Here is a 24678-nt window from a genome sequence, read left to right as displayed (position 1 = left end):
TGGGGTGGGGTGTGTAATCTTCACAGCTGTCATGTTGCACTAACAATGGCAGAGCATCCATGTGGGGAAGCAGGTCAGTACTCCAATTCTTGGCCGACTTCAGGAGAAACCAAACAGAGAGCTAAGGTGTGGAGGAAGGTAGAAGATCCATGTTTTATCCTGGCAAAAGGTGTTTAAACCCTTTCCCTGATAAAATCCCACACACGCATATATACAAGCTGCTAAGAGGAGTATCATCTGATATGCTGGGAGGTCCAGGAGGAACATCACTGCGACCAGACTGAAACTTATGGTACTTCCACACAAGAGTTTATTGCAGGCTCAGTGCTGCTCACGAATGCAGGACTTTTGCTGTGTTGACACATTATGTTCATTAAAACACTATCCCATATCTTTGTTCCCTGTTTAATCCGGATTTGCCATTTCCGTGAAAAATCCAACATGCACAAACAAAAAACTAACAAAGGAATGATAGATGCAACTTAAATGGGAAGCAAAGATGTGAGACGGCATTTTGATGAGCATGATATTGTGTAGGCACTGCAGAAAAATTGAATGCATCAACAACACCAAGTCCACAATAAACTGCCGTGTAGAAATGCCCTTAGTTACATGTACTGCCTTTATTAACCAATGAAACAAATGTGCGAGATTATAAAAAGAAGCTATGTACCTGTCTGTTCAAAAACTTCCACAAAATTAAGTCAGCCTGCAAATCTGATGAGATATCGATTCAAAAAAGCAGTGCATTTCTTTGCTAACATCCGGCAAATCTACGTGTGAATATAAAGAATTTTAACATTGTTCTGTATTCTCACCTGTTTTTATCTATGTTGTCTAAGGGCCAGATTCAACTAACTGATGGCATTAGTGGAAGACCTCAAAAAGCTTCTGCTAGCGCAGTAGGGCTTACCCCCTCCCCCTTTCAGTCCCCAGTTGGCTGGGGGGGGGGCATCGGGAGAGACCACCGAACAATGCACAGGGGGAGAAAGGGGGCAATTGTTTCATCAGGCAAGCAGATATGCTTGCAGTGATGGAACATTTGTAACAGCACAAAGTTAAATTTCTCCCACAACTTTTTATATGGTGTTGTTCAGTTTCCGTAGGTTCACGAGGTCAAACAGTGTTACAGCAGCCGTTCAAGCAGACATGGATTTCCATGAGAACTTTGAAATGTCTATGGACCCTCAAGAAGATAGTTATCCTGGGCAAATATCAAGGCAGTACTCTCGAGATGCCAGCACTTCCACTGTAAGCATACAGGGCTCTGGAAACCATTATCACGCATGTGCAGTGGACGATGACTTTGATGGAGATTTTGATCCTTCCATTTTACCTCCTCCGGATCCCTGGATTGACTCTATAACGGAAGATCCAATTGAAGCTGTTCAAAGGTCAGTGTGTCACAGAGATGGACACTGGTTCTTGAAGCTTCTTCAAGCAGAGAGAGAGCGTATGGAAGGTTGGTGCCAACAGATGGAGAGAGAAGAACAAGAAAATCACCTGCCTGAAGAAAGTAAGTAGTTCAAATACCGATATACAAAGAGACATTTATTCTGCCATTTCCCATCTAAGTCTATCATAGGGGTAAAGAACATGTGGCCCTCTAAGTTGTTGCTGGACTCCAGCTCCCACCAGCCCCAGACAGCCAATGGCCAGGGATTATGAGAGTTATAGTTGGAAAACATCTGGAGGGCAGAACATTCACATCCCTGGTCTAATGATTTGAATGTCAAAATCTATTAATTCCCAGATATTCCTTATGGCTGCTGAAAACAACTGGGCATCAGCTTCGTATATCTTCTGATTTCACATCTGTAACTAATAATGCAAATAATCTGAGGATTCATCTAGGTTGTTGCAGCACTCCAAGACTTGCAGTCTTGTCAAGAAGACCTTATATAAATTGGAGAAAGTCCCCCTAAAATTATATTATGATGGTTATGAAATACAACATTGGGATTGGTTGCCTCTAACTAGGTGGAAAATCTAGAACCATGACTTCAAGTATTGTGTGTGTGTGAGAGAGAGGGGGGGGGAGAGAGAGGGAGAGAGAGGGAGAGAGAGGGAGAGAAGACTTGTGAACATTTAAACCAGCCAGCAAATAAAAACCCAACACCTGCGCCATCACTGCTATGAATGCCCAGTTCTCAGTCACCTAATATGCATTGGCAGAGACACATGAAGAAGAGTTGCTCCAGATGATGGTTAACAATTTCTGTCCCATTCTATCCCATATTTGGCATGCTAACGAAGTGGCAAATAACATCACAATGGCAGAAGTTCCAGTATGGACAGGCTCATACCCCAGAGAGCCACTGACAGTCAGTGTACATTAGCGATGATACCAATGTGGTACCCTCACAAGATGTTGCTGGTCGTCCTTGCTGACCAATAGCCATGCTGGCTGAAGTTCATGGGAGCTGGGATCCAACAGCATCTGCCAGGTACCTTGGCTACAACTGGCATAGACCATGGAGCTGGATAGACATTGAAGAGCTGCTTCCAAACAGTGTAGAGAATGCTGAGCTTGGTGGAACAATAGTCTGAATTGGTATACAGTGGTACCTTGGTTCTCAAACTTAATCCATTCCGGGAGTCCGTTCAACTCTTGAAACAGTTTGAAAATCAAGTTGTGGCTTCTGATTAGCTGCAGGAGCTTCCTGCACTCAACCAGAAGCAGCATCAGACATTTGGCTTCCGAAAAGCGTTTGCAAACCAGAACACTTCCAGGTTTGCAGCATTTAGGAGCCGGTTTGTTCAACAACTAAGCCATTCAGGAACCAAGGTACCACTGTAATGATACACTGCCCCAGGTTCATATGAGAAGTGGTAGTCCTTGAGGTACTCTAGCCCCAGGCCATGCAGTTCACCATTTCAACTCCCTATCTGCTTATTATTATGGTAACCAATTCCTTTCTCAAGGAACCTGCAGGATTACAGTTGCTTGCCACAAGCACATCGTTTTGAAAGGAAAGCTGTTTCTTAACCAAGGGAGCCAAATAAGAGTTTATGGCAAAGCCCAGCACTGACAGCTGAAATGTCTGTTGCTTTAAACTTTAGCAGCATGCGCAATTGCCATACAAATTATGCTGAAGTTGTGGAGAGAGTGGTTAGTGGACCCACAAATGATTTTCACAGCTTCAGAATGTCTGCATGTTTAACTGGTCAGATAATAAACTAATGAGAAAACTGCAGAGGCTGAAATTTCCTCAACATCCTGGCAGCTGAGAGAACAGTTGCTCCCCCACTCCTTAAAGTAAGATGATACAAGCTTTCCTCAGACAATGCTCCCTTGTACAGAACAGCTGTCTGGAGGAGAAGGCTCAGTCAGGGCTGCTTGACAGAGGCTTGTATGTTACATAGACACGTTTGGTATTATCTAACTGAGAACTGTCAAATGGGACTGAATGTTTCTAGTTAGGAATGCAATTTGCTGCTGCAGATAAAAACAAGCTAGACGTGTCAATGGCTTCAGGCTGAGTCAGTAACAGCAGGAGATATTTCTTTAGCTAATTATGCACAAATTGTATTATATTAAAATTTGCTGGTTTCCTCCAAATTCACTTATCTGTAACAGGAGCAGTAAGCAAATTAAAGCCAGGTCTTTCTGCACAAACAATTTGAGCGCAGATCATTCTGTTAAGATCAAAACTGCAACATCTGTTCATGAACATAAATCTACCGCCTGGGATTTGTGTGCATGCAACAGTGTGAACCTTTGCAAATGATTGAATTAAAAAAAGGGATCTGTTCTTGATACAAGGGCATGCACACAGAGTGACAGGAGCTGCACACACATTTAAAAGCCGAAATCATTCTAATCGTCTGTTTGGTACAGAAGGGGGAGCAGGAGAGAAAGAGAGTTGAAAGTAGCCTCCTGAGCAGCTGATCGGCAGGATTTCAGCTTTGTGTAAAGGTGTACACACAGCCACACTGTTGGACTGGAAAGGAGAACTTCACACTAGTATGCTTCCAATATGGAAGCCTGCCTCTTTGCTTAAGTTGCCTGTAGCTGGGGCATTTTTTAATAGGTATACATTTTTCTTCCATCTCCTGCCCTACAAATGAATTAAGGATACCATCTAACTGGTACATTTCTGATTGCTCACCTGGTGTCCTCTAGCTAGAGAAATCACAAATTAGTTAGCTAGCTAGCATAGAAATTTGCTGCAATTTTGCTACCTACTTAGGACTGGAGCCTTGTATACTTTTGTTTTTGCATGTCATATCTATTTAACATATTTATAGCAACTAATACATTAACTTTGTACTTAATTCACACTTTTTGCCATTTAATTTTTTAACAGTAGTAGTGCATTATATTTTTATACATCAGTTTTTATATGTTGATTAGTAATACTGCTCTCTTTCTGCTTCTTTTGGTTTACCCTGATACCGTTTTTTGACCAAGCACAACCCAAGCTAATTAAGTCCTCTTAAATTACTTGAATCTTGCAAGATTTGCACCTTCCACTATGCACAGCAGCTTCCATTTCTCTCCCATGATTACTCTTAGCTCTTTCCTGTTGGGTGGTTCCTTAACACACAGCCCAATTAGGACTTTATTCCTGTCCCCTACTGGTGCAAAAGACGTATTTTAAGAGAGGATGGAGAGATGGCCGAAACTGTGAGTGGCCATTTTAGTAATGGAGAGGAGAGGAGAGGGAGATACGGCTGTGGGAGATGGCCAGGTGATTGCATGGGAAGTAACTTCAATCATGTTCTGGTTGTTCTCTCTTCCAGACCATCCTTCAACGCACAGAGCCTAGGTTCTGTTTTCTTTGATAGGTGGAATGATAGTGATCTGGGCATGGAACATCTGTGATGGGACCTGATAGGGTTACAGTCCCCCAGATGAGCTGAAAGGGTATAAGACAATTAAAATTGTATACCCCAGGAGAAAGATGGAGGTGTTTGGTTTCTTAATGACCCTTGGGGGTTTGCCTGTTGTCTCAGCAGGCAATTCTGTTGAAGCTCTGCTTGATCTCTAGAGTAGGGAAATGTCCCAGTCAATCTGACCAAGTGTAGGCTAGAATTCATTTGCAGGCCTATTGCATGGATATGATGGTTGGTGAAGAAATGGCCCTTCCTGACCATCAGAGGCAACCAATGGAGCTTTTTTTGGTAAAATACTTGCTATATCTTAGCCTATGAGATGGTAATGAAGATGATTTGATAGCTCATTGTGACAACTTCACTTTTAAAATGGCTCATAACCATGCCAACTTAGATGGCTGCTGGGTAGGAGGGTGGACTGACCTAAGTGGTTATGGGTGAGACCTCTGCTGTTATTGTTGCAGTTTTTAAATTCTCCCTTAAACCCCACCATATTGGATAATTACCAGTGTCCATCATGAGCCACACTGCTTGAGGATGAAGTGGCATCTCAAGTTCTAGTTGTTGCTGGATGAGACAGATTATTTTGATCCATTTCAGTGTGGTTTAAGACGTGGTTATGCAATGAAAACTGCTGTGGTTCACTTGGAGTATGATCTATACTGGGAACAGAAAGAGAAGCACATCCCTCAAAAGAGATGGGGGGAAGAGCTATAGCTCAGTGACATATTTTGCATGGCAAAAGCCCCAAATTCATTCCATGGCATCTCCAGGTAAGGCAGGGAAAGACTCCTGTCTGAAATCATGCAGAACTACTCTCTGTAAGGCAATTTAAACCAAGGATTTATAAATGGCTCCCTGGGCTTCAATGGGAGGAAGAGTGGGATATAGCCTGGATGGATGGATAAATAAATAAAGCAGTACGTTTGTAGTAGGATCGCCAATAATTTCTGACTCCCAGTTGCTTAATAGCAGCAACAAATACAGTTGTTTGGGGTGGGTCTGTTTGTTTGTTTGTTGGTTGGTTGGTTGGTTTTTCCAAATCGAGCTGCTGAAGTGGGTGACCAGGAACTGATTGTGTGTGTGTGATGACGACTGCAAGCAGAACAGTTCTGGTACTGGGTGCAGCGTGCACTAAATGGTACCTTGTGCCTTTTATCTAAGTGTAAATCCACTCCTTTTTCTACTTTGCATTTGACTTCAGCTGGTGGACCTCAGGGTTCCAGGGGAAAGCACAGTAGATCCCTCAAGCTTGAAGATCAGCCACTCCACGTTTAGACTGCACTCATCCTGTTGGGCCAATGGTCTAACTCTGTAATAAGGCAGCTTCCTCTGTAAAGAAGAGCCTCAGCATTCATCTCAAAATCAGCTGGCATGTTGTCATAAACCAGTCACTGATCAAGGCATTCTTTTTCCTCTCCTGCTCTCTCTATGGTTTTGGAATAGATTATTCTAATCAAGATTATTCAGTTATTGTTCAGTCAAGTATAACCAACGCTGCACCACCAAACAATGCATTCTCAAGCAACTTGTCTGACCGGTATGAACACCAGAGCAATTTTTGTTTTATGCAAAAACTCTCTCCCAAGGCAAAGTTGAGAGACAGCCTCCGTCCAGTTCCCCGTTATCCTGCCTTTCAGTCCTTGAGATGCCTTGTGAAGTGTCAGATGGCCCAGCTCCAGCTGAGGCAGCTGTTCTGAAGTAGAAGCAGTGGGAAGAGTTTTCATAACAATGGGAACCACATGAAAGCTCTCAGAATAACTCCTCCCCACTATTGAAGGCTCTTTTCAGTTGAGTGGTTTGAGCATTAGGATGAATAAAGGACTAGACACACCAAGGGGTACATTTTCAGCACAGTGCACAGGGAATTAGACACGCAAGCCTTACAAACAATAATAGTAGTGTGTAGAATACCCTGAGTGGCACAGTGGATGTATTCCACTTAAATCTTGACGTTCACAGTTGTCCAAAGTGAGGGAGCAAACTGAAAAGGTCGGTCTCCTCTTGCATGTTCCTGAGGAAGGAAGGACTGTAACAGAGCTCCCTACTCATCGCTTCACACATTTAATATTCAGTGTTTACTCAAATTGTTCCCCAGCAGCTGATCTTTGTTACACTGTGCTTTCGATTTATGCTTGCATATTTAGTCTTACTAAAAGGCTTACTGAAAGTACAGCCTAGCTTTGCTCTCTATATTATGCTCTTTCTTGTTCTATTGCAAGGGAATACAAGAGTTTTCTATATTTGCAGCCCTGTGTCGTATTTCGGCTTAGAGCCTTGGGGTTAGGCTGCACTGGGTGTAGACCCAGAAAATGTGGGGTACATATTTTGGGGTAAAAGCAGCCCCTAAAATTTTGCCACTGTAAACAGCTGTAGCTGATGCAGTCAAAGGGTTGTGCCCCAGGATCTCTCTTGATTTCACAGGGTACCTTGAAACCCATCTATTGAATTGCGTGCCCCTCTTGCCAGCACAAGAGTGCAGTCCTCTAACTCCATCCCAGCATCTGTGGCAATTTTGCTGGGCCTTCTTTCTCTTCCACTGCAATCTATCTCTTACCAAAGGTGTGGTGTAACATCCCCAAAATACACTGCCTCAAGGGTTCACCTAGAATACTTGCACAGGCCTCTCAGCCCTAAGTACAGATGTCTTTGTGATTTCTTTCAAACCCAGTGGTGTACTGATACGTTTTGAAGTTCATGAGCTCATCATGACAGTCTCCATAGCCAATGAAAATCCATAGCAATGTATCCAAGCAGAGTTCAAAAGTTGCAAGCAGCTGCACTGATCCATTATATATATCCACTTCCTGAAGAGCAGCAGTATATAGCATGAAAGCCCTTTTTATTAGGATCAGCATAGCTGCAATACCATGCACAGTTAGCAGAGAATAAGCTCCATTTAATTTAGTGGTGCTGCCTTCTAAGTTCGACTTGTAAAATACATCAAGCTTTAACAAAAGATACTCAGCCAGCTGAAATGCAAACTTTAGGTTATAATTAAAAATTAAAAACAATCTTGCGGAGAAGTATTAGGATTTAAGCTGCTAGCATGGAGCAGGAGTCCCATCAGCTCTCCTGGTTCTCCAGAAAGTGACACCGTTGATTCTGTGCTGAGAAAAGTCCCAGAGCTGCATTTGCCCATGTTCCACCCCTACTAAACCAGCGCTTAAATGTGGGGGTGTGACCAGCTTTTTCTCATGTTCTCTTTTCTTTTCAAGTTCTAGGTAAAATTCAAGCAGCAGTTGGCAGTGCACAGCTTCTCATGGCTCAGAAATTTTATCAGTTCAGAGAACTGTGTGAAGAAAATCTGGTATGTAACATGTATTACGGGCACCATTTCACCACCTTATCTAGAGCCAGACATTGACACTATGTACAAACAAAGAGATGTAAGGGTTCCCTACAGCTTGTTGTGTGTAATTTGATCAGAGCGCATGGCTTTCTTGTTGTTATCATTGGCTTTTTAACTTACACAGTGTTCTGCAGCCATGCTTTTCTTTGCTACCATGAAACCTAGGGATGCGCTTTAATAACAACAGCACGAGATTTTCCTTCCATAAAATTTGCCACTTTACACCCTCAAGAGTTTTCTTAAGTGGTATTAAGAACACCTTTTACTCTGTGTTCCCAAGTGACATTAGTTGTGTCTCACAGCATTTCTGTGAGCAGTTGACAATATACGTGATGCAACATACCATGCAACAGAAATTCATTTGATTGAGGGCATGGCTAAAAGATAAATCTACATTTAAAGCCTGATGGTACCGTTTGGGCTGCAGATGAATTGCAGCAGTACATAAAGCAACTGAATTGTGTCAGGAGTTAGGGGAACACTGCTATGTGAATGTAAAATCCAAGACCCTTGATAGAATGGTGATAGTTGGTTAGCCTTTTTGGCTTTGAACTCTAGTGAGAATAGAATTATTATTTCTTTTTTTGAATGATCCTACTCAGCCAGCACACAAATAAAAAGTAGCAAAGCAGGTCTACTTAAGGCAAGCCATAGCCATTTCCTCCCCCATCATGGTGCCTGAACACCAGGCGCCATGGTTCTCTACCTAGTCTCCATTGCCACCAGAACATTCTTCCCTAAGCAAGACTCTCTCACCATCACTGCTGCCATTTTTGGCCAATAAAACACAATTCATGACTATCTAAAGTGATATGATGATGCTTTAAATGTAGAGTGCAGATAGAGCATTTTACAACAAACTTAACAGAAGGTGATAATATTGGCAAGTGGAGACACAGACACAACTAACAATATATTATAAATAAGTACAAAACCGTTGCCAAATCACAGCAGTAGAACAATAAAACACCAACATGGGAGTATGGGCAAAAATCACATTAGTGAAAAGCCAAATGAAGTATGGGGGTTTTCTAAGCCTTTTTGAACACTACAACTGAATGGGCCAACAGTACATCCCTTGGGAAGATGTTGCAGGGGCAACTGATGAGAAGGCCCTGTCCCTAGTACTTGGCAGTCAAATTAATCTTAAAGATGGACCAAATGAGCAGGGCCTATGATGCTGATCTGAAAGTACAGACAGGTTTGTTTTGGGTGCAGGTACTACCTTTAATAGTAAAAAACAGCTTTTTATAAACATGCTTGTAAGTAGTATAATCAGTAGAGATTTGGTGTAATATGATTTGACCATCTGGCCCCAAATAGCACATAAGCAGCCACATTCTGTGCCAGCTGAAGTTTCTGGGTCATTTTAAAAAGGAGCTAGTAATGCATGACTGAGGCTAGGGCAATAGAAATATATTTTAAAAATTAAAAAAAAATTGTCCAGTAGCACCTTAGAGACCAACTAAGTTTGTTCTTGGTATGAGGCTAGGGCAAAATACAGAAACATTACATATACAGTCATACCTTGGTTTTTGAACAGCTTAGTTCTTGAACATTTTGGTTCCCAAACGCCACAAACCCAGAAGTGACTGTTCCAGTTTGCGAACTATTTTGGGAAACCGAACATCCAACGGAGCTTCCACGGCTTCCGATTGGCTGCAGGAGCTTCAGAATCAGAAGCTGCACTTTGGTTTCCCAACGTTTTGGAAGTCGAACGGACTTCTGGAACAGATTCTGTTTGACTTCCAAGGTACGACTATAGATTACGAAAACACAGATAACAATCAGCAAGCATATCCATCATACAGTTAGTGAAACAGTAAAGAAAACTATAACTTATTATGAATCAAACAATACCCTCCACTATAGAATTCACTTTGAAGACAGACCAACTCACAAGCCTTCTTTACTAAACTGCATCTAGGATAATTTGAAATCCTAACAAACTTTAAACACTGTGGCTGTCTCAGTGAAATTTACAGTTTAGTTAGCATAATTAGCCAATCTCACTAAACCAGGTGAGTCAGATATAGCGACTCAAGAGTCATTAGACAAATATAAAAAGTCATATACCAATGGACTCTTTCAAGTTTTTCCCCACCCCCAAAATTGAACAAAATATTTTCTTTCATGCTTTCTTTCTTCTTTTCTGTTGCACAGAATCCCAATGCTCATCCGAGACCAGCCTCCCAGGATTTAGCAGGGTTTTGGGATATGCTGCAGTTGTCCATAGAAAATATTAGTATGAAATTTGATGAACTTCATCAGTTAAAGGCCAATAATTGGAAACAGATGGATCCACATGACAAGAAGGTAGAACATTGTCGATTTTGTATGCTTCATTTAAAGCCCTGCACAAATACTGGACAGATTAAATAGGCCTCTGCATACGGCAGTGATGTTAAAAACATGAAATGGAGCTCATATCAGATTAATCTCATTGTAAAAGAAAAACAATGTTTACATAATAATCACCTGAGATATTTTCTGTAATATGTTTCAGGCATATTTTTAAGGCAAACTTGTTTCTGTGAATCGAATAACGGGAATGTGCTCATTTGTCTTATTATACTTAACGTATAATCATATTAGATAATCAATTGTTGGAAGGAACTGCCTCATATACTGATTCTTAAATTTTAAATAAATACTATGGACAGTACGTAGTACTGCCTAGCCTAAGACTTCTGTTTACTAATGCACTCTGAAATGTGTCAGCAAGTAAACTAGGGAAGTTCTGTAATCACCGCTGGCTTTATAACCAGTTCCCATTCCCAGGGATAAATGTATGGGTATTCTCAAAGTGGACCATCATAAAAGTTACATGGTAAACCTCTCATGTCATTGATCTAGTTTGTTTACCTCGAGGGAGACCTCATAACTGGGTTCACCTTACTTGCTTAATTCAACTCAATCTAGTTCCGAAACATTAAACAGAATGGTAAATGAAGGTTCTGCTGTGTTTCCTAGAATAAGTTGGGCTTTAATTTTTTATTGTGCTTTGGCACTTTGCTTTGTTTTTATTCGTTTGTTTTCAGTATTTGTGTCAGGAGCAGACATTGGTCAAAAATCTATTGTTGCCATGCACTTGAAGCACTTAAAAGCTGGGCATTGTCCCATCAAATTCACATTGGCATCAGTGAAAGAGGAACAGATTTAATTAGTTAATATGAAAAAGAAATATTCAGATGATACAACAGAAGTAGTGATGTGGGCAGAGGTAGTTGAGAAACAGAAGAACTTCTGTGTGAAACAAATGTTGCTTCTTACCCCGCAAAGCCCAAAATGGGGAGGGAACGACATTTTGGAAAGAACCGAATCTCTTTCCTAAAATGCTTTCTTCCACAATAAGGCATAAAATAATGAAATATTTAAATAAAATATCTAATACACTGTTGCCCTTATAGCCATAATAATATTAGCTTATCCACAAAATTAAGGCAGAGGCAAACATATGAAACAATTGGGAAGCTTATTTCAATGTGTTCAAAACTTTGTTTTCAAAAGTATATGTCCAGCAAATAGCAATTCAGAACTGGGAGCTGTCGGTTCTTTTAGAAAAAACACACACAACTGTCTAACTGAGAACAAGTTCTAAATTATATTTGCATTTGCACAAGAAAATGCAGTGGGGTTCAGTTTCACACATTCTAAACAAGTTCTGGAAGAGGAAGGGCAATTTGCTCACCCTCTATTTGTAAAAGGCATTTGAAGCTGCTCTTAATTATCTTCAGTTAGACTCCCACCGGTTTTGTCTGCAGTTACTTCATCTTATGTTGTTGTTTTTTTAAAACAAAGTTGGTGTCATTAGTGTAGCATTCAGATATGTTCACATCTTATTTTTGAAGGATATTCATAATTGCCATCAAATAAACACTGCAAACATTTTCGTTTTCCTCTCAGAACTGGGATTTTCCCTCAGAAACTCAGTATTAAAATGAACATTTATCTGTGTTTTTAGGAACAAGTATTAGTAAAGAATGGGGGAAGGAGCATGATATCCATATACATAACAGGCAGGCTCAGATATTTACACCCCATGCAGGAACCTTTCTGCTTTTTTTGTGGTTGGCTAACATCATGCTGCGTTTTAAAGACAAATAATGCTGAACCCTTACAGATGCTGAATAGGAGAAAGAAAGATGCTAGCTGGTTTTGATAAATTCATTGGGGGAAAGTTAGGTTTTTGAAGAAAACCCTTCAAAAACTCCCCAAAGTACAGTTACTCATTGAAATGATAGTATTAACTGCAAGTGGTTATTTCTTTCATAGACTAAGATGGAGGCAAACAATTGCCTCTATGAGTTCCTTACAGGACAACCATTGAGACATCAGCTCAGAAGCCCCATTGAGCTTGAGGTGGCTTAGTGTTCCTACCACACCAAATACTTGTCATTAGATGCCAAAATAACACATTAGGCAAAAGGTATTTATTGACAGTATTAAGAAAATGATTATTTTAATGTTAAGCTCCCTAAAAGGAGGCTGTTTCTACAACCTGTAATGGGGGCAGGGGGAGGTTCTGTGGTGCACAGTAACCATAGTGTTGGCAGGTTAATGCTTAGGATCTTAAGTTAAAAGAGTGGTTCATTTTCTGCATTTAAAAGACAGATGGGCAACACTTGTGAGTTCATTTTGTATTTGTGCTTGTTATCCTTCATCCACTTCCTAAGCTTGGGTAAAGAACATAGATCAGTTTTTGCATGCCAAACAAATAGAATGTTCTGAACAAATTAAGTTCAATTAAAATGACCTTACAACGTAAGCAATTGAAGCTGTTTTGCTCAACAATGGTAAAGTTAGAAGCTAGGATGAACTTCATGTAGTGTAATGGAATGAATAACCCCTTATTTAAGAAAGCATGAACCAGATGGAAGGCCATGCAGTTTAAAAATTAGGGGCTGCGGACATGCACTTTGTATTGTAGAGCCCTGCAAGTTTAGATGTAACATACATTTTTCTTTGAAAATATCCATCTCTGAATTTATATATATATATGTGTGTATATATGTATATATAGCATGTGTATATATACACCTTTTTTTCCTTGTTAACCTTGTTTGGATGCCAAAGTAATGACTAATGTATGCTTTCAGAATACCTTTTAAGTAATCCCCACTAACTCTTGAGTTTGTAATTAAATTGTTTACTTATGGTGCTAATTCAGCACAATGCTACACTTTCAGAAGCACTTTTATAGCAATACCCAAAGAGTGTATCATGTTACCAGGGTCAGCTTCCACTAAGCACATGCTCTCCTTTTTTTTCCTTTTTAAAAATTCTTGCTGTGATAACTAATATCAGGCTGCTAGTTCATATGATTGTGTGAAATATATCCATAAGTCCTCAGTGTTGTAAGCCCATTTAGTCTTGTGTATGTTTCTTGTATATAAAGGGGGAGAGGGGACCTCATTATTTGTGTCTTTTCATACCTATTACACACTATTCTAATATGATGAGTTAATTTTATTAAGAAATCCCAAGACTCTTTCATTAATTGTTGGGTGACATAAATTGCATCTAGTATCTTAAGATTTATGGCATTGTATTGCTTTAAGCAGTGTTACCAAGTTCTGCTTAAGATGGTCTCCTTTCTAGTCTCTGGTACCAGGAAGAGGAGTCTAGATTTCCCAGAGGGAACCACACGCAATGTTTAGCGATGGGAGCTTCAGCACCAAGTGTGTGTAGCTGACGCACTGTACCCATGAAGCACTGCTCTCAGTTCCTCCCTATTTTGCCTTAAGATTATGATATTCTTTCAATAAAAAGTCAGTTCAATGAAGAAGAAGAAATGCAGATAAGAACTAACAAACTTTAGGTAAAAAAAAAAGTGTGTTCTAACTACTGACCTATCTTAGTTTGTTTGTTTGTTTTTTCCACACCCACCTCTTTTTTTTTGTTTCATTTTTCCCCTGAGAAGCTGTATAATGTCATTAACCTTCTGCTTTGATCAGGAGAGAAGGGCCCCTCCTCCAGTGCCAAAGAAGCCATCGAAAGGTCAGGTGCCACTCATACGGGAACGCTCTTTGGAGAGCTCACAGCGTCAGGAGGCCCGGAAACGGCTGATGGCTGCCAAACGAGCTGCGTCTGTCCGTCAGAACTCAGCCACTGAAAGCGCCGAAAGCATTGAGATTTACATCCCCGAAGCCCAGACCAGGCTATGAAGGGATCCAACCAAGAGGACTCTTAATGGCAAGAAACATCTCTTGTATAATCTGCCCTCCTAGGTCCATGCTCAGAGACACCAATAAGTATTTGTATCCCTCTCCCTTTATCTCTCTCTTCTCTCCCAATGAAGTAACACTTCTGTGGCGTAGTTGTCAATCCTCCAAGAGATTTTTCGCTAATTCCCCTTGCTTTCTAAAGGTTTGCCCATGTCAGCCTAACGCTTTGTCACATGTACTGATGCTACCACCTTGCCTCATGTAAAGAATCCCACAGACACACAGTTGAAGTCACACACATACACAACAAGCATACATGCACACACCTCTGTACAGTAGATACACAAATGAATTCATTCTTGGTCCTTAAAGGTAGTCTGTTATCTAGTGTACAGCAATATTCAGTTATACAGTATTTTGGAAATTCAGTATTGCAGGGTAAACCTTTAGGATTCTGTTGTCTTCCTAATTAATGATGAAAGCAGATCTAGCTCAGAATCCCTTCTTGCTATGACCATTATTATTATTATTATTATTATTTTTAAAAGATGGCACGCATTATTTCATTCCTAAGAAATCATACCTTCTCACCTGACTGATCGGAAGGAGCTGGAGAGGTAGGTGTGCTGCAGTAAAAGTTGAAGTTAACCTTTCAGATGAAATGTAAAAGACCTGCAGCTGCACAAACTGCCACATTTTTATTTCCTCAGTGTTGCTTTAGAATCCTTTTTTGATCAGCAGAAGACTGTAAAATCAATCTTCCAAGGAAATAATCTGGGGTTTTTTTAAGGCAATAAAAGGGAAAGTTGGATGCAAAGATGGGTGGAGGTTAAATTAAAGAAATCTTAGAATCATATTGTCTAACTAACTAGTAAGATTTTTCATGATTGTACTATATTGCCAATTCCTATGGTGATATATGAAATATATCAGGTTATAAAAGGGGAGCAAAAATAGCCTTGGCTTTGTTGATGTCCAAGCCTTGTCAAGACTTTCAGATCTTGCACATATACACACAGACATTTGCTGTTGAAATTCTGTAAATCAGTGTTCTTTAACCTTTGGTCCCCAGATTGTGTTGGGCTACAACTCTCATAATCCCCATTTAGCTTAGCCCAATGGTCAGGGATAATGGGCATTACAGTCTAACAGCACCTGGGGGCCCAAAGCTGAAAACACTGCTGTAAATGAAATTTGTATTTGTATGCTACGAATCAAACTGCTTACATATCAAACTGCTTACATCAGTTTCTTCTTTCAAATAGAAAATACTTAAATTCTGAAAAATCAAGGAATTGTCACAACACATCAGATGGTGAACATCTCTTTATCTGTGGCGCATTCTTTTAAGAATGTGATCCATGCCTAATTGTAGGCACTTTGGAATCAAGGCTAGAAAGCAGTTCCCAGAAACAGGACCAGGGTGCGGTGGGAACAACAGTGACCATGCCACTACCAACCATCATGCTGGCAGAGAGCATGAAGACCTGCCAGGCACCACAATGTTTTAAGGCTAGCATCCAATATCCTACTAGGAGTGGTGAAAACCAGATACGATATGAGTCCTGGCCATAAGGCATTACAGAGCTAGCAGATTATGCCCTTGTGGAGCTGGTGTGTTCAGATCTATTGACTCAAGTCAGTAGAACATGGATCTAGCCTGTACATAGTGCTCTCCCATGTGCCACGCTAATGTGCCATTTGGTCTTTGGAGCATCTTCCTTGGCACCCATACGGAACATGACCGTTAGTGGCCCTCACTTGTCACAAAACCAGGAGAGTTCTGCATTCTGCAAACAAGAGATGGTATGGTAACAAAGTTCCCCGATTGACTTGATAATCTGTACTCTGCATCTTACCAGAGTTGGCTTTCAGTGCCCTTACTGTTAACACAATCCAACTGTGGAATCCTTGACTGCATGGTTGACATAACTGTATAGTTCACATTTCAAAACATCAGAATTTGCATTGGAAAAAACGTTTTTTGAAAATATACATGATCCTATCAGGACGTGTCACATTACACAGTGCTTTAATTTTATTCAAGAATTTGGGAGAGGTAATAGGTTCTGGCAAGGAAAACTTTCATAAAACATTTATAAAGCCACTAGAGAATTTGCTACCTCTCAAAGCCATTGATATATCCAAGCTATATGTTTATAAACAGGGCACAAAATATCACTGCTATATTTTACAAGTAAAGGGCTAATAATTCAATATTTTAAAGACTTTAAACATTATGATAAAAAATCCAGTGTAACTCATCACAGGAACCAATCGTGGAAAGTCTGACTTGCACGGATTTCAATCACATTGTATTTGCTAGGATACATTTTATTTTATCTGAACAACACTTTTCTCTAAAACTATAGTAGCAATGAAGGCTCACACACTGTTTCAGTCTACATAGTGCCAATTGCCACCTTTAAATATATGGCCATGCTCTCTGTTTAAAAGATTTGAGGACTCTTTGTATGAACATGTACACACAACAGCACCCAAAGAAAAGGCCATTTTCACAGTGACATTTCTGTTTATTTGAACCCATGAAACAGGAATTAAGACTGGTTGACAAGCAGCTTGAAAACAATTCTAATTAAAACGATGCAATAAATCTGGTTTTTTCATCTGCTATGAACATACACTCAGAACTTTCTAGTAAAATCCAATTATTTTCCTTGGGTTTACACCTAGGTTGAGGATCAGTGCCAGAACTTTTTATTCTAGAATGGTTGTATTTATACATCATAATTTTGGTATGAAATATAAAAGAATCTGTTAGCATGATGCCTGGTCGTTCAAATTATATGGGTTCTATGTGTGGATGGAAAAATAACTTCTACCTAGTTTTTCAGCAAAACTCAGCTGGCATCCAAATTCTGAATGCTTGCATAGAACATGAGGATGTTGTGAGCGTGTGAGAGCACAGTGGGCAGTAACCCAATCCTGACAGTATGTCCCATTAAGCTCAATAGGGTTTTACTTTTGGGCAGATGTTATAGCAGGTGTGGAGAACCTTTGGCCTTCTAGGTGTTGTTGAACTACAACTCCCATTATCATTGGCTATTGGCCATGCTTGCTGGGGCTGATGGGAGTTGTGATTAAGCAACACCTGGGAAGGGAGAGCAAAGGTTTCTCAGACCTGCATTATAGGATTATGCTCTTAGGACACAATCCAGCCAATGTTAAGCATTTTCAAGTCCCATTCATTTCAACGGGAAAATTAAGCATGTTTTCAAATTTCTACCACTGAAATTAATGGAATTTAAAAGTGCTTAATTTTGTCCGGATCAGTGCTTCCTATTCTCATTTTATTTGGACATGCTGGCTTTGTTTTTGTTTTTTAAGTCCAAATCTGTGGGGAAACTGTTCTTCCCAGAATTTCTTTGTTTTTAAATTACAAAATTGTTGGGCGTATTGTGGCTGCTTGGATATGAACAAAAATGGCTTCCTACATCAAAAGTTGAAAAGTATTTATTATATTTTTTTGCAGATGTTTCCATAAAATACTGTTAATCTTTTTGTAATGACCAATGAGAAAATGGATTAAACATTTTAATAGTGAAAAGGAAAATGGTAATAAGTTATTTGTAATATATTTCAGTTTATTTATTGGGTGCTCCATTAGGGTTTTGGTGTGCACTATCACTTTAATTTAAACTTTGTATTTGTGAACTTACTGTTTGATTTTTTCCCCTAATTTATACTGCATATTTAAACCAGAATGTAAATCACTGACATATGTGCATTCTATCTACATTCCCAATCATGATAATCATCAGTATGTTTTCGATTTGGAAAAAAGTGGTACAACTTGCAAAGCCTCTAGATGGAGAGATGGAGAGCATTGTGTGGTTTTATGAATTGGGTTTTCATAAGATTATCTACTTATCTGGTGTGTGGACAAGAAAAAAAAATGTAAATAGATTAATGTTTCCCATAATGTAAAAAAGAGCAAATTAATAAAATAAATAATGCACTGCTTGTAAGAGCTGTGGCTTTTCAATATAAACTCTCGTTCCCTCTTTGCAAATTAATATTGCCCTTTTTGATGAGGTCATTTACAATGGCATAAGGAAAACACTGTGAGACAATTACAGTGTGGAGGCAATTATAGAGTGGAATTTCCAACTGACTCTGCTAAGACTTGTATGAGCAACAATGCCACTTACATGATCTGTCGTGCTGAGTTCACAGAGTATCCTTGGGTGTATAGCTGCTCAGATATTTCATCTTTGCTGATTTGGTGCCTTGTACCCTAGAAATATTTCAGCCTCTTAGTATTGATGACAATGTAAAAAACAGCAAGCATGATATCATCATAACATCAAAAGACACAAGCAACTGTACACCTCTCGCAGTTTATGTGGTTCCAATTATGTGGTCAAAATCACCAGAACTGTTTGGGAAAGCCAACGACACCTCCATGGACATTGCACAGCATTGCATCTTTTCAAGAATTTCCCATTGCATGTGTTAGTTTGGTCTATATCTCAGGACCATAACAGTCTTCCAACTGTCTGTAGGGGAAATAGTTTCTCTGTCCAATCTAGGAGTATTCCGTAGCTATTTTTCAATCGGGGAGAAACTCCTAACATTGGAAGTCTGCTGCATGGGTTTGCTTTGCAATATATGCTACAGGGTAATGTTACTGACTCTTGGGTCATAAAGTCCAGGTAGTATTTTGGTCAATGACTTAACAAAGTGGCTGAATATTTCTATCGTAACGTGGGCAACCTGAACCTGAGGCCTTAGTAGTGAATAGGACTTTTGGCCTAATTTCATGCAGGTAAGGAAGCAGGAGTGATGGGCAGGGGGTGAAGGGCTCCGGTTACAGTCATCGCCCCAGAAAGCAGCTTAAAAAAAATTCCATGAGAATGTGGCTCTTGGCAGGGAGTTGGCCACTTCTGATTATATTTTTGTTGAGGTAACTTTTCTACACAAAAGCCTTTTCATTATTCACATTTTTGCAGGCAGGCTTCCATCCTAATATAGCTAAGGTACTGAGAAGTGGATCCCATTGTATTCACACCACTTCAAGGTATGTGGGGTTAGGATTGCAGCCCAGGAAACTGAAGCTAATTATGAGGAAGAGGGATTTATTTAGGGCCATAGACAAGATAACGGGAGATATACTAGGAACCCAGAACCTATGGACCTCCAGATGTTGTTGGACTCCCAACTCCAATCAATCCCAGCCAGCATGGGCAATAGTTAGAGATAATGGGAGGTAGTCCAGTAACCTCTGGAGGGCCACAGGTTCTCCCTGAGCTAAATGACTGGATCATTTGTAATCAACTTTTTATGTACAAGTTTTGTTGGGGATCATTCAAAAGAAGTTAGTCTGTTTTCTGAGAAGTCTCTACTTGTTTGTGGTGTTGGTGCATTTATTTTTAATGTGTATTACCATACTGTCCTCTAGGAAATGATATTTGATATCACCCACCCATCTACCCCCACAGTAGAGAACCAGTTAGAAAATCAACCCCCTCTCCAATTAAGCCCATCCAAGAACAACTTCAAGATTTAGATCTGAGTGGGAGTCAGCAACCACATAAATCATATGCAAGAAGCAATCAAGAAAATGATCCAAATAGAGAAAATACTCACCCAACAAAAGGCTGCTTGGCTGGGTGGTCTGGTCATGCAGTTCACAGCCGTCAAGCGTTTTATCAAGAGCAAATGCTTATTTTGTTGAAAATATGTTCCAGATATATAAACTGGAAATCTTCTCAGAATATGAATCAAAAATTTAATTTTTAAAAAATCTGTTTATGCAACCAAGTAGTTAGCTAAGAGTATCTGATTTGCTAATGTGGCACATGCACAAAATTAGGTTTAGCCTACAACACCATCACATCCCACCCCATGAGCCTGCCAACCACTTAAGACTGGCATGCTCATGGTCCTACTGCCATGTGAGAGCTGGTACCTGTGTCTTTTCAGTGGTAGGAGCAGGACTGTTAAATATCCTTCCTATGAAGATCCATTGGGCCCCTTGTCTTGTTTGCAGTGTGTTTTTGGTTTGAGAGATTTCTGCCCTTGGGATGTGCTTTGCTTTTATTGCAGATTTTATTTGATTGGCTGCTGTTTCCAGTTGCTTTGCATTACATAGTACTTGTTACAACATCCAAACAATATCATAAAAATGCCAACCTGTCTCCACCACCCACTTACCTTTGTCCAGCACTGAAATGAAGCATCAGCACTCGGCCTTAGACACTTGATTGGCTGTTGGCAGACAACAGCACACACACACAAAAAAAACCCCTACTCCCACCTGCTGTTTCAGATGTACCACAGATGAAACCAGCTTTTGACAACACAACCATTTCCCCCTTTCCTCCAGTACACTGCACACAACAATGGATTTCAAAACGTAACATACCTGTACACACATACCTCTATGCACACAAAGACACCCTGTGAATACAATTCTATCTATTAGTCCTCTCCTTAACCCCAACCCCATCCCCACAGTGCCATATCCCCAAAGCTGCATAAAGGACAACTACCAATTACAAAATTTCCAGCAAGAGAGATTATTACTTACCTGTTCCAAAGGAAATCTACCAGGTTCGTTGGAAGGTGGATTCTGTATGAAAAGTCTCCTGAGGGCACAGATTCAAGAAATGCTTCGGTATATTATGGTTTGCTGTTCTATTATGCACACTCACGATATTTGGTGGGTTGTTTGCAGCAGGCAACAGCTCACATCAGTGGATCTCTCCTTTTCCCTCATCCCCACTGCAGCCCCCCTGTACCCTGCTCCCCAAAAAACTTCTCCAAAGTGTCGGAGGAATCTGCTAAGCACGGTGAAGTGTGTTCTGTGGAAATTATCCATTGCAAGAAGTTGCTTTCTGCTCACATAACATCAGATTCCACCCAGTTATTCTTACAGGGAAGTGCAACAGCAGCAGGAGCAGATAACTGCAGCCGCAATCTTCAAGAAGGCACATTTACATGTTGATACACTGTTATGGATCGGCTTAGCATTGCATGCAAACTGAGCCAATGTTTTGACCAGCTCTCCATTGCCATACGCTTTCGCCACTGATTTTCATTCGCTCATCCAAAATGAGAAGTGCTGTTAACTACTGTCGAGCAGGTACTTTTCCACCAACCAGAAGCTAGCATCCTGCAATCCGTAATATGAGTGTTCTTATTGCCTCTGTCTTAAAGGTTTAAGCAGCAACTGGGGGGGGGGGGCACCTTCCCAAGTTTGGTTACTGTTTCAGCACCTGCTCTTCATAGATTGTACTTTGATCTTAACATGCAGCATGCTACTGGTGAAAGTAGGGTTTATTGGTTTTGTTTCCACTGATGCTTTAAAAGAGTCGGGAACAAAGCATTTCAGGCAGATGTGCCAACCACCACCTGCCCTGCCCAGTCTTCCAAGCAGCAGAACAGTAAGTTCTGTTTGCACAGATTGATGAGTAATTTGTAAGGGACATGCAACAAATCCATTGTTATAACTTAGATGCCATTCCCAATGACAGCAGCTCATGGAAACAAGTCTTCGTTGTGTTTGTACTTGAGCACTCTGGCCAGATCTAAAGACATCCAGCCTGAAGAAAAGTTCTGGGGAACTGAAAGTTCATTTGCATCTTAATAAAAAGTATTATCCCATCATTACTTTTGTTTTGTTTTTCTCAACATGATAACCTTTACATTGTTCTGGTTCATACAGTAAGATTGCTAAACCAATTACTATGCCTTTCGTTACTAAAACTGGTTTTAAAACCAAATTCAAAACTGAATTACAAATAGGATGCTTCCTGATGGGTGCTTATTGTGGGATGGATGGTCCTCATGCATGCAAATTTTTCACAACTTCCATTCAATGTGTTTAGCATCAAAATGCCAACCCATCTGCCTTTCCTCCATAAGCTGGATTTATCCTATGGGGGGGGGAGCCAATAAATTAATTTATTGCTATGAATGACACCCCCCTTTTTAGTATCAATCTGTAAGCACACAGAGGCAAACCTTGGACAACAGGAACTACACTTGCAATGCAGTCCTATATAGGTCTGTTCAGATGTTAGCCCCATTGAGTGATACTTCATTTGTGTGTGTGTGCAGGATTGCAGCCTCAGTACAAGATACTAATAACTGAAAACACAGAACAGTACCCAGAGATCTGGGCTCCTGCTGGTACCTCTGGTACACAAGTGATCAACTTTCAGTTTCCAGTGTAGTTTTCTGCAGATAACTGCATCTGGAAGTGGTATGGAAATACAGTGGTTAGCCTTCAAACGATTATGGAATTACTCAACAGCGATTCTGCTTCAACATTTAAAGTGCAGCTTGAGCTGTCAGCAAATTCTGAAAACTACCTCATGAGCCAACACAGCAAATGCACATCTGAAACATCTAATCTAATCAACACCAACTCAAGATGATGGGTTGAATTCAGATTTCCAGCTGTGGAAGGTCTTGAGGCCAAGCAGAGCTTCCCTGCTGAAGCAAGAAGGAAAGTTGATTTTTATCCATTGTAGCCCCCAGCAACACCGTTCCAACTTGTTCCCGATGATCCCACCAACCCTCTGGAACAGATTTTTAGGTAGTACAGCAGGTGGAGCTAAAAGAAGAAATAAGAATCAGGGAAAACTCTCCACTCTTGCAGCAGAAATATTCAGTGAAGTTTCAATCTGGCAAATCTGGATCTAATCCAATTCTTTGCCCTTCTCCAGATGGCAACAACCAAACCTGACTTATAGCAATTGTTTCCACTCATTTCATGATCAAAGACTTAATGGCCTGTAGGTCCCAAAGTTTACTGAAAAACATCTCTTGTTACTACTGGCTTGGAGAAGAGTATTTTCAAGGAACAGTGCACAAGGGAAGAATACCTAATTATAAAACACAAAGGAGAGCACAATGGGGGAAACGAACATCAATATGGAAAGTGTGAAAACAAACGGATTTGCAATAAAGATTTGTTATTTTTTAGGGGGGAAATTCATTGCTAAAGTTTAAAGTGTCTCATATTTTTCTATAATGAAGTTTTTTCAAGCATATGTTTAGGATGATACTGAAATAGTTTCAACCAGAAGCAGGCGTTGTTTTCGATGGGTACCAAAAATGCAATGTTTGTAGAAATTCTACAACAGCATCTATGCCAACTCTCTTGTGACCTATAGCTCAGCAGTAGAGCATCAGCTTTGCAACCAACAAGTCTCCAGTTAAGTCCCTGACATCTCCAGGTAGGGCTGGGATTGTCCCCTGCCTGAAACCCAGCAGATCCACTGCCAGACATCCGAGACAATGCTGAGCTAAACAGTCTGACTCAGTATAAGACAATTGCTGGTGCAAAGAAAATAATAGCTATAAAAAGAATTCATTATGCCAAGATCCAAAGTTTGGGTGAAGTATTCTCTGGTTAGAGAACCCCACTCCCAACCAAAGCAGAGATTTATAATAACAAAATATGCAGCAAAGTAAAGCATGGAAATACAGACTGTTACACATTTAAAATATGCCCTGGTGAGTTCCAAAACTCCCTTCTTCCCCCAACATAGGAAATGATCACGGTTGGAACATTAAAAATAGGTTTACTTACAAATTCTTCAAAGGTCAGATTCGTGTACGTTTCTATACAGCAATCAGAAAAAGTTGCACAGCCAGTAACACTTAGTTTAGTTCCAAAGTGGTGAGAGTTCCTAAATTATTGGTATAGGAACTCAATAGTGGCTGGTGAAAGTCATGCAGTTTGAACTGGAGCAACCAGCTCAAACTTCTTTACACACTGAGCTCAGGTTGACTGGAAGAGAACAATAGGCCTTATTACCTAGTTCCTCCCAAGGTGAGGGGAAGTGGATATAGCTAAGCCTGGTAGGAGAACTTACTGTATGGTATTAACCCCTTAATGCATTAATAAGGCCTTTGTATGTTGGTTATATAAGGATAGTTATCCCACAGCAATTTCCGTGGTTCCTGTGCAACAGTTCTGGTGTAAGTGGGGCAGGATGGCATGGAATACAGAAAATCTTCAGAGAAAATGAAATTAAACTCTTGGCCTGGATTAACCAGTACAGAAATTAAGAGGTGAACAAACAGAGTTTTATAAATTAGGCACAGAACAAATTAGTTGCTACTATGCACACATTCTACTAGATTCCCCCCCCCCCGACATAGATTTTCTAACTGCATTACTTTCTGTGGCCTTCTCCTAGTCCAAATGTATCCTTTCTCATAGCCCAAATGGGCAGATATGTGTGTTTGTTTCCTATGAGAACATAGCTTCATTAATGTTTTCTCGTTTATTTAGATCACTTTCAGCAGAAGTAGTAATCATGTGTTTGTTTTTTTAAAAGG

The 24678-nt window shown here is 40.2% G+C and overlaps 1 protein-coding gene and 1 long non-coding RNA gene across 15 annotated transcripts in view; one reads left to right on the top strand and one right to left on the bottom strand.

Moving 5' to 3' along the window:
• Nucleotides 1-16688, top strand: part of DLGAP1 (DLG associated protein 1) — a 282912-nt gene extending 266224 nt beyond the window's left edge. For 11 of the 12 annotated variants that reach the window (XM_081918049.1, XM_081918041.1, XM_081918045.1 and 8 more), the window contains 4 exons: nt 1098-1516; nt 8058-8149; nt 10355-10507; nt 14149-16688. In XM_081918049.1, the coding sequence (XP_081774175.1) occupies nt 1098-1516; nt 8058-8149; nt 10355-10507; nt 14149-14358 (874 nt within the window). In that variant the 3' untranslated portion in view covers nt 14359-16688. The remainder of the gene's footprint in view (nt 1-1097; nt 1517-8057; nt 8150-10354; nt 10508-14148) is intronic. The other variant, XM_081918042.1, reaches the window with a different exon arrangement.
• On the bottom strand, nt 1462-22319 carry LOC309373718. 3 transcript variants are annotated; one of them, XR_014170155.1, is made up of 3 exons: nt 19969-20742; nt 18531-18616; nt 1462-1507 (listed from the first exon to the last, which is right to left on the bottom strand). It is a non-coding gene; the product is annotated as an uncharacterized lncRNA (long non-coding RNA). The 3 variants fall into 3 exon arrangements; XR_014170156.1 differs by lacking the exon at nt 1462-1507 and adding an exon at nt 5461-5501; XR_014170154.1 differs by lacking the exons at nt 1462-1507; nt 19969-20742 and adding exons at nt 5478-5501; nt 20912-22319.
• Nucleotides 22320-24678: the final 2359 nt, after the last annotated feature.

This window comes from Podarcis melisellensis (genome assembly GCF_964234715.1).
Source record: "Podarcis melisellensis genome assembly, chromosome: 7".
Classification (NCBI taxonomy): domain Eukaryota; kingdom Metazoa; phylum Chordata; class Lepidosauria; order Squamata; family Lacertidae; genus Podarcis; species Podarcis melisellensis.
This window is presented reverse-complemented; position numbering and strand designations above follow the sequence as displayed.